General features: G+C 36.0%; 1 protein-coding gene across 1 annotated transcript in view; it reads right to left on the bottom strand.

The window, feature by feature from the left end:
• CADM2 (cell adhesion molecule 2) overlaps positions 1–11,001 on the bottom strand; it is a 212,297-nt gene that overhangs the window by 90,349 nt on the left and 110,947 nt on the right. Inside the window, exon 7 of the mRNA XM_017731426.1 lies at positions 2,010–2,100. Coding sequence (XP_017586915.1) covers positions 2,010–2,100 — 91 coding nt within the window. The remainder of the gene's footprint in view (positions 1–2,009; positions 2,101–11,001) is intronic.

Here is an 11,001-nt window from a genome sequence, read left to right on the forward strand (position 1 = left end):
CATTCCTGTTTCTCCTGCTAAGCCACTGCAAACTGCTCCCAGGAGGATGCCTATTTATTACTGGCCCTGTGACATGAAAGACTGACCTAATGAAGCAATACAGAGCAGCTGATGTTGGCAGTTCCTGTGGCCTGGACAATTAGAAGTGCATTTATTGGCAAAATATTTGTGCCCCAAAGGCTACCACATACAGGTCTCCTGTCTTGCTAATTTTGTGATGTGAAGGGTTTTTTTTTTGGCCGCCCTTTCAAAACCACATGCAAGGCTTGCACTTGCATCCTTTAAGGACAGAAAAGTGTTTTATTTAAAATAAATAAAAAAATAAATCAGTAAACACCTTAATTAAAGCTCTGTTTTAATTACTAACTAGTGCCTCCTAATGGTATAAAGTATGTCTATAATATTATGTGTACCAAATAGAAAATACTGTGTATGTCAAGGCACCTCACTTTTACTCCTCTGATTCTTTCCCTTATCCTACTGGTGAGCGAGGAGCTAGAATGCCTCAAGTCTGTAAGCCAAAGAGAGCACTTCACATGTAGCTGTCACCTGTTAAGTCATGAGGAAAACACTGAGACAGGGAAAACGCTGAGTATCACTCAGCCAATGGTGCACTCAGGGCAATCAGTACTGACCTCTTTCCTAAAATTAAGCACTTGGACATCTTTGGCAGAATTTGAAAATAACGGGGAAACAGATTCTAGATCCTCATACCCAGGGGAATGCTCAAGGGATATGAGGTAAAAGGATAATTCCTTCTCCTTCAGGTACATTATAGAAGCAAGAGATGGCTCACAATGGATTTTTGTGTTACCTACTGAAGTATTTTTCTCAGAAACACAAAGACATCAGAAGTACACAGGTATACAGAAGACCAATTACATTGAGCATCAGGTCAGACTAATTAGTTGGATTTCCAGTGTTTTTGTCTCAAGCAGAGCAGAAGCATGATCTACGTGCTCACTTGCTCAGCCCAGCCAAGATCTGGATGGAGGAGTTGCTTTAAAATGATGCAGGCACATACTGTAAAAAAGAAAAGTACCTACAGAATTTAAATTGTGCCATGCATAACACAGAGGAGTTTTTCAAAATAGAAATTTTGAACTTAAATGCCTTATTTGACCTAAATCTGACTTCAGGCTCCTAAATAAAGCAATTCCATAAAGTCACTAAAGTTACACCAGAGAAAAATTCATCCTTAAGTGACATGATTCTTGTCATGCAATTTGCACCTTTTCTAGATCCAAAATATTATTCCATTACCATTTTCAAGACCATCCTAAATCTTTGTATCATCACTACACTATAGATTGATCTTTTGAGCAGAAGGTCAATATTTAAGAAACTTGATTCATAGTAACTTAATATTAGCAATTATTTATATACGTGAGTAAATATGTAACAAGTCTTCTGGGAAGATCCTGTTTTCAAGAATGAAGTCTGTTTAAGTAGCAGATTCTGTGCAAGAGTTAAGCTTGGCAGATCTGTCTTTAGAGATATTTACAGCAAAGATAATTCCCAAGGAAAACAATTTATATTATTAAAGCAGGCTACACCTTTCCAAATCCTGGTAGAAACAGGCTGCCAACTTGCACATGTAATTAAACTTCAAATTCCCCTGTAAACGGCAGCCAAGGTTCAATGTATTTTTTCTGAGGCTGGTTGAGGTAGGAAAATTTTCGGGAGATGTTTTCTATCATCACTTTAATGATGTAAACAGAGACTGATTAAACCTGCACACCTTTCAGGTTGATATAGCTGACTGTGGGAAAAAAAAAAAAAAAGAATCTCACAGCTGGAATTCTTCCTGAAAACTAAAATAGATGACAATGTAAAAGACCAATCTTCTAAAGACACTTAATGAAGACAGGCTTCAAGGGGTATTCTATACCAGAGAGTACTTTACACCCCAGGAGGAGACAAAACCAGCAGATTTCTGCAGCTGAGGATTGCAGTCACAGCAGAATAAGTAAAATAACAAAAAACATATTACTTGTTAAATCACTTACACTGGTTTTCCTTTGGATTCACAAGTCAAAATTATAGATTGTCCTTCTTCAGGCCATGAATTGGAAGAAATGATTTTAACTAAAGGTGTATCTAGGAAGAAAAAAATAGACAACTTGTTGATATACACAAAAAAGATTTATTATCTAAGAATACATTCTTCTCTATTTACAACAGACTAAACCATAGATGTAATTTACACTTGGAGACCGTTTCATACAGAGCCTTGTGCAATTTTCATTGTCTTCAGGAAGGCAATAAAAATGACCAATGTAACTAAACCAGTAACTTTTTATATCCCTAGGAAACACAGAGAGAAAGCATGTGTATACTCAGAGGAAACAACTTTTTTATTTCTGTATTTGATACAAATACTCCATGTGACTATCTGAAAGTCTGATATCTAGCAACAAAATAAAAAAAAACCCAAAAACATCAAGGATGAATAAAAAGTACTCCATGCAATTGTTTGCCTATTTTTAGGTTGATCTGATGGAATGCTGCTATTAGAGGAATGAATGCAATAGTGTACATTTGAATAAGAACCCTTTTGTTGTTGCAGAAGCTTGAAACTCATAATAAGAAAGCTACAATAGGTTTCAGATAAAATACCTTGTTACAGACATTTTACAGGATATTATTTCCGAAATGCAATAAAGCTGCCCCTAAAACAGAACAATCTTGAACAGAATTTGCAAAGAGAATGTTTCAAATATCTGCAGAAAGCACTACAGAAGAGTCTGCAATCTGTCCAGTGTGATGAGATTAGTTTTACAGCTTTAATTGCAAAAAGATACACAATATAGCTACTGTGAATTCATGCAGAATAGATAATTTGAAGTAGATCTTTAACTTTTAAAAAATTTTGCCAGCTGGCAATATACTCTCAGTCAACACACGACTTAGAGGGGCACCTTTATAAGGAAAAAAAAAAAGATGAAAAAGAAAGGAATGTAACACATTCCTTTTCCTTAGGAAAAGGAAGAAAAAAAAGTTCATTGTCATAGTGAAAAAAAAGATCAGATTAAAAAGAAAAATTTCTATTTTCTCCACAGTTTCTTTCTCTATAGTTTCCTAATACAAACCACTTTAACCTGCAAATCTAGGGTACCTAAGTTTTGTCTCATTCAACTTGCAGTTGCTGTTTTCCTAAATGGTGACACCACAGATGTTCTGTTATTAAGCAAATGTGGAAAAGCATGACAGTATGACCCCATAAAATCAAACAGAAAAGAAAAAAAGATATGCTGTAACAATATAGTTTCTTATGGAGATGCCAATAGTCCTGGTGAACACTAAACGACATGTGAACAATTAAAATGATGGAAATATTTTTCTAACTTTTGATTTTTATTTTTACAGTGTAACAGCATGGCACAAGACAGAAGAGGGGCAGGCTTAGTGCAGACTCACTGTAATTCCACTGGAAGTATTTTCAGCCTCATTCAGCTTTCCACAACAGCTGCACTAACCTTACACCAGTAGCAAATCTGCTCCACAAGTTCATATTTTTCAGGACCCTGCAAACCATTATGCAGGTGACTAATCCTTTGGAGGCCAGGCTGGCATTTGCTTCATTTTTAGCACATGCTTAAGGCACTGACCTCAAGTGCCTTAATAAATCAGGGCATCAAGTGCTTCTGTGATTTCAGTGGTGCTGTTGAAGATGAATAAATTACTCTCTTGACTATACATTGAACCAGAGGAGCAAATTAGTATCAGATAGGAATACATGAAGAATTTAACTGAGGGAGGGAGACAACTAATGCAATGAGATCAAGAGGTTTCCAGAGAAATATGAAAAAGAGCAAAACTTCGATGGAAGTAATCCTGACAGCCACAAGTGAAGGAAGAAATTAAAGGCCCATCTAGCTATTATTCCTGGCTTAAATATTTCAAAAAAATTATCAGCATTTTATGCAATATTGTAAATGACCCACATAAAATTGAAGACAGGATTCCAGACAATTATGCTTTCACTTGCATGGATCAATGCAGTGCTCTTTTCCCCAACTTGAGGTTCCCATTTGTACTTTAATACACCAGACAGCCCTCTGTTCTCCATGCACTTCTAAACAGAGCTTACTAACACAGAATAAGAAAGGTCTTATATTTATGTTTCACTCCCTAAGGCACAACAAAGTAGTGTAGGAAATATATTCCCTAGTGGTTTTCCCTGCTAGTTGACTTAAACAGTAACTACTTGTTTCTCTAAAGCAGGAAACACAGGGTTTAATTCAATATATAATTTTTAGGGAAGTTAACAATGGAAAATTTTTGCATTTTATTAATGGCTCTTTTGCAAAAACTAGATATTCTATTTTGAGTGCTTTATTCTCAGTATTACTGTTTCCATTTTTTTTTTTTTAAGGCCATGCTTAATTTCTCTCCAGAATTAAAGTGTACACTTAAAAAGGGAAAACTTTTAAGATAAACCTGCCCCCTATTTTCACATTCACATCAATACTTTAAATGAGAAGAAATCTTCAGAATAATTGAATTGAATCAGAACTAACCTAAGTATCTTATTTTAACAAAGATTATAAAACCCTGCTGACTGATACTTTTCCAGAACACAAAATGCTATTACAAAATACTACCTCCTGCTATGACAATTCATTTAAGAAGAATTTGAAGAGTATAAATGTACTCTATCAATACTTTGAGCTCTGACCTGTCACACTTAAAAGTATTAATCATAACAACTGGAACAGCACCTGATCTCCAGCAAACACCAACACTACGAAGCAGCCTAAAGAAAGAAAATCCAGAATTGTAATGCAGTAAGAGGTTGATTTCTTTTCAGTTATGCTCATCAGCTTGTTATAAGTAATGTAGATGTGTTCAAAAAACCCTCTCCTTTTACAACCAAAACAAACAAAAGCAGTAGAGTCAAGGGTTTTAATGTGGGTCAGATCTTCTCCTCCTCTAAAGTCAGTAGAAATATACCAACTTGTAACAGTTGAACTTATCAGAACTTCAATAATTTGCATTTTTTTTTTAGTGTTTGGCCCAGAAAGTTCATGACAATAAAATACCATGGATCAATATTCAAAGCAGAATTCATGTGAACAAGGGAGTGGCAACTACGGCTTCTTTACAATACCTACAAATATGTCCTTATCCTGAGTTCTAAGAATATTACGGAGGAGATAAGTATTCCAAAAATAATAAACTTAGGAAAAGTCCAATTCTATAAAAAACCCCAGTGGTTTATGAGAGTGTAAGCACCACAGCAAGTCTTCTCAGTAAAACACTTTGCTTTCAGCACCCAGTGACTTTTTAAGTTACATCCATTTCCAACAGTGAGAGCTTCTACGACCCTCCAGTCTTTAGCTTGAGTAATGAGGTACTTATGAGTTGCAATTGATTGCTACCACCAATCTGAACTGAGATTCAAACATGTCTTTACACATCTTCTACCCTCTACGAGCATAGAATCTGCTCCTTTGTTTCTGGACATACCAGCTTCAGGTAAGAATTATGGCATGGGGCTTTTTTTATATAACCCTTCGTGATTCAGTGGACCAAAGGCAAAAGTTCCACTGAGTGATTCTGCTTCATCCATCTTTCCAGGATTTGGGTTCATCTCATCTCACAAGAGCAGGAAACCCATTTCAAAGCTTTGGGAAGATTTATTGCTTTTTGATCAGGCTACGTCATCTTCAGCCACACACGAAATCAGTAAACATATGGGGAAAATTGATACCAGCTTACACTGGTAAAAAATGTTACCTGATGCACGAAGAAATTAAACACTTCAGTGCTTGACTTCTGCTGTTCTTTTAGCAGAAACTAATGGCAACATTCATACCCTGCAGAACTGCATTACTGATTGATTTAATCTCTTTGCAGCTATTTTCAAAATAAAGGTGGTTCTTATCAGTCACTAGACCTTTGCTCTTAATCAGATCTTCTATGCTTAAAGGTTTGTGTGTTTGCTTTCAGAATGCACTTGTTGTTTTTATATCACTTGAAGTCAAATAGACTTCAGTATGTATTTACATTATTTTATCACCAAGCCTTTATAAGGTTACATGCAGGATTAAATTCCTTCACATAAATTTACTCATATAAAGCAATCCCATGAAAGCTGCTGGAAGACTCCCCCATGAAAAGTTATGTCATACTTCATGTGCAAACCCTCAACAAACACAGTGTAAAAATGGAAAACTGAATTCATAAAACTTTACAAATTTGCTAAGATCGTGAAAGAGGCCAACAACAGAACCAGACAATTGATCTCTACTAGTTTCTTCTTAGTGCCAAGATAGTAAAAGCATAATTTAGCCTATTTTTCACATGTATCTTCAGAAGTCCTTGGTCCCATCAATCCTTAGCATGCAAAACCTTTCATGGAACTCAACAGCTGCTGGTTGAGTCACGAAATCAAAGTGTAACCCTTTGCATCCTAGGGCATTAATCAGCAACAGGTGTGTAGAAATAAGCACACGAAAAATCATTTTGTGAGACAAAGGGGTAGCATTATGATGATGTCATCACTGGAACACGCTATTTTATCAAGTAAACCTTCCCTAATGTAATCATCTTCAGCCAATAATTACAATCCTAGAAACAGAAAATAAGACCACCTTTCTTCTTCGGCAGATGTCAGGGTGGGTGGAGTACATATATTTCATTGACACTTTAAGAAACAATGATTGGAAGCAGTAGGCTATTCAGGAGTAGGAATATTCATGATTTCATAGTCATTAGAACTCAAAGAGTGCTGAAAATGCACCTATGCAAAAAACCATGCAGCAGACTTTTCTCCAGGTAATTTTGAGATATGTGTTAGTTTAGCTGCAGTATAAACTTCTTGCAAGTAGATTTCTCTACACATTTTGTTAAAAGGTAAATCTCTCTGTTGCTCAAAGCTTTCATTGGCCTTCCAGTGAAAGGAGGATTAACAGAAAAAGTCTGAGTGGTTCTCCTCTGCAGAAATCTACATAGGAATATTGTATCAGATGTACAGATCCAAGTCAGGGCTCCTAACTTGCAAGTTTTCTGCTGAATTACAGATTTTAAAAAAATAAATAAATGCCATAACTTACTACAAAATTTAAACTTAGCACCCCAAATATCTTCCAGTGTGGCTGAAGATTCAGAAAGCAGAACAGAACAAGGTCACTCCTTTTTTTCACTTACAGAGATAGTGTCACTAATCCCCAAAGATGGGTCCTGTACTTCAACATTCTACATTTTAGAGGCCTGCTCTACCTCCAAGTCTTAGGAAGCCACTTCTACACTCCCTCACTTAGATGTAATTTTATCTTTGTGAGAAGTGGTAATCAATCCATCAGGATTAGTTATTAGACCCCATGCAGTGATTGATGAGAAAAAGAGGTTACTTATTCCACTGAGTACTGAGGTATTCACACCATGTTCAGCAGATCTAGCAAAATACTTATTTGACAGTAATTCAGAGACTTGAACATTCAATCCTTTGGAGTTCATGGATTAAGGTCTGGTGTGGTTCAGAGTGCAAGAACCTCCCCTGCAATACCAGAGGTCAGCCACGAATGCTAAGGCCTCCCTTCCAGCCAGATTTTGAGCTAAAATTTCACTTTGAATTTGAAAAGGCTTTTTTTCTTACCTATTTCCTAGTTTGGATAAACCAGGATATTCTGACATGCTAAAAAAAACCCCAGGTATTAGAAAATTCTTAGCCCAATGCACATCATGAGTTAGAATTCCTCAAGCAATTCGGTACTCTGTAAATTGTTTCTATTTACATTCAGTGCCAACATAACATGAAGTATACCTTTCATCTTACATTTAGGAAAGTTTTCTAGAGCCAGATTAGGATATTCACAAAAATAAAAACTCAAAAAGTTTAATAATCCCCACCCATTTCCTAGGAATGTGTCAATACTTAGCATCAAATGGTTTTGGTACATCCATACTTGGGCTTTACATGCAAAAATTTTTCTTAAATATTTTTTAAAGGGCTTTTTGAGCTTGTGGCCTAGAGTAGCCTTCTTACTTGTCAAAGATGGCAATCTCTTTTAATGTTTAATTTCTTTTTTTAAAATAAAATCAATAAATGTAAATACAATGCCATAAGCAGATCTTAGATATTTTACTAATACCAACACAAATTTAATAAAGCCTTGTCCAAACTGGTAACAAATATATAATCAGCTAGGGCAGTTGTGTTTCCACAGTATTATTTCATATAAAGTGCAGTGTCCCTTGAAGTCTTTGGGTTTTTGAACTTGTTTATTGCATGAAGTCTGTAATTCCTACTTCCCAAAGTAAAATGGCATCACAGAAGACATGGGTTCTACCACATTTCAATTAAAATCTCCTGTAGTATTATCTATTTAGGTTTTGCATGCTATACAGTAATTTTGCCAAATGTTTGGATCTTCTCTTTGTACATGGCTAGCATGATTTTGTCATGATCAAAGCAGTCCAATAATTAATATTTTAAAATAAAGGTTTTTTACTGTTTGAGCAATAATCAGTTCATAAAGTAGTACTGGTCTCAACTTTTACTTTTGGGTAGGTTGGTTCACATAATTTTAAGGAAATGGGTAATAGTATCAAGAAGAATTCACATTTCTCTTGACTTCCTCTGTTTTTCTTTCACCGAAGAAAGCATTTTTTTCTGGTCTGTAGAATATTAAAAGACCTGGCACAGAAAAAAATGTCACAGTTGGTGACAGTAACATATAATGTTCAATATATACGAGGTGCATAGAGAAAGATTAATCTCTTGAATTATTTTAGTTTGTGAGTCTTCAGGGACCAAAAAGAAAAATCCATTGGTCAGGTTCTTTCCTGCATGCATGGCACACATCAGTGTGACATATGTTGTCCAAATCTCTTTTTCTTAAAACACGAGGGATTCTGTACTTCTTTCCTTTCTTTTTTTTTCTTTTAATGCCCTACTTAGTCTTGCAAGTTCAAACTAGTAAAAAGAGCTAAATATCATGAGAATGGTAGAAAAAAAGGAGGCACAGCTGGTCAAACAAATGGTCATCAGCATGTCATGAACAAAAATGTACATCTCTACACAATATCATTACAACAAGTACGTTAAACCTCCAAAACAAGGCCCTCCTAACAGATTAGTTTCCATGCAGCCAAATTGTCAGGTGCCTATCTCAAAACCAGGGCAAACACAATCCTGTCCCTAATTGTGTCATAAATAATTGAAAGCAGCTCATTAACATCGTTTGACCCGAGGCCTCCGCTGGAACACTTTGATTCTGATGCATGTTTTCTTTGAAGGTGATTCTCTCTCTGTAGTTAATGTCATGAACACCTCTCCAGCTGCACCAAGAAGCTGAGTTTGTTGTAATGAAACCTGTGATCCTTGCTGGACTTGCTGTTTGAGTGCAAATTATGTTATTAGCAAAAGGAAAGGCACGGGAAAGATCCAGGGAGGGGCAAACACTTCACTAGCTGGGTTTGTCAGAGGAAGCAAGTGCTCACAGTACATCAGGATGTGCTACAAGTGTGACTTAAAATCCTCCTTTTAAAAGCACTGATACTACCTCCTTATTTAATCTTTGAGGATGATGAGTAGATGGTTTTAATTACCTTTTGTCACTAGAAGTTTTCTCCTATACTCAATGACTTTAAAAGCCTTAAAAGTACTGCTAGTAAGAAAAAGCTTTGTTTAACAACCTAGCTGGGGACGGGATCCAACAGCGTGGAATATGATAAAGGATCCATTCAGGAAGAGAGCTGTGCTTGTGTGACAGAGCAGTTCTTCCCACAGTGATCAGTGAGCATCCCATGGATGCCAGGTTTTACCTTCCTGGACCCCAAGCAACACAGGGAACGTGTCTTATTAATTACTTGCCAGTTTAGAACACACTCAGCTGAGCTCCGGGCAGCCCAGATAAAATACACAGACCTTTTCTATGGTGTAACATCCATGTCATGGCTGCCAGATCATCTGGCAAGGAAAAAGATAACCCCCACCTTCCTCCCATTACCCACTGACTGTTTCCAGACTACTCCAAGTTCTGAATTAATCACTTAATCTTTTGCAGCAGCACCTTCTGCCTGGATCTATAATACTCAGATTTACTCTGCCATTTTAAATTAATATATTTACCTTGTTTTGTATTTTTTTTTTTTTTCTGAACAGAAACCACCGTTTCCTCTTTGTACCAGTGCAAATTGCTATAACTGGTTCATTACGACACATTTTTCTTCTTACAGGTTTAGCTAAATTATGAGCTACCAACAGCATGTCTTTACTTCATGGTTTTATTTTATGACCACAAACCTTCTGAATATTGAAAAGCTTCCATAAATTTCTCAGATATTTTATTGTGGCAGTGAACAACAACAGTTCTGGTGCTATCATTTTAAAAAATGTTATAAAAATCTAACAGTCTGATAATAAAAGATTATTGCTACCTGGTAATAAATGGCTGCCAGATGATAAGATTTTAAAAGTTTTTCCTGAGAGACTAATTCATTTATTTTCTACCCATTTTTGTCTGATTTTTCAAAATGCATGTTTGTGAAATCTATTTATGTCACAGCCTTCTACATTTTTCATCGCGCTTTTTCTCTCTCTTATTTCCTTGGAATCTTTCCATCATTTCCAGATGCATAGATAAAATAAGCAGATACCTCTGAAAATGATGAGGTATCTACTTTCTAGATTAATTAGCACTGGAGTAAGCATAGGACAGTTTCAGGAACTTTTTTTTTCCCTTTGGAAACATGAGATCATAATTTTCATACATGGATAGCAATTACAAAGCTTATTGAAAATTCTGTATTCCTACATAATTTTATTTCTGTTTCTAAAAAATGTAAGCAAATAAGCTTAGGAAAAAAGGGACGTTAAAAGTAAATTCCAAGGACAAACCACTCCAGTACGCACAAAAATAAACATCAAGTTGGATACCCCAAATGAGATGTGAAAGAAGAGAGAGGAGCATTTTAATCAGCTCTGTGCAAGTGCTCACCATTTTTAATAGCTTTTACACTTACCAGCTGTGCATCCTACAGCTGTGAATC

This window comes from Corvus brachyrhynchos, unplaced genomic scaffold (genome assembly GCF_000691975.1).
Source record: "Corvus brachyrhynchos isolate BGI_N302 unplaced genomic scaffold, ASM69197v1 scaffold152, whole genome shotgun sequence".
Taxonomy (NCBI): Eukaryota; Metazoa; Chordata; class Aves; order Passeriformes; family Corvidae; genus Corvus; species Corvus brachyrhynchos.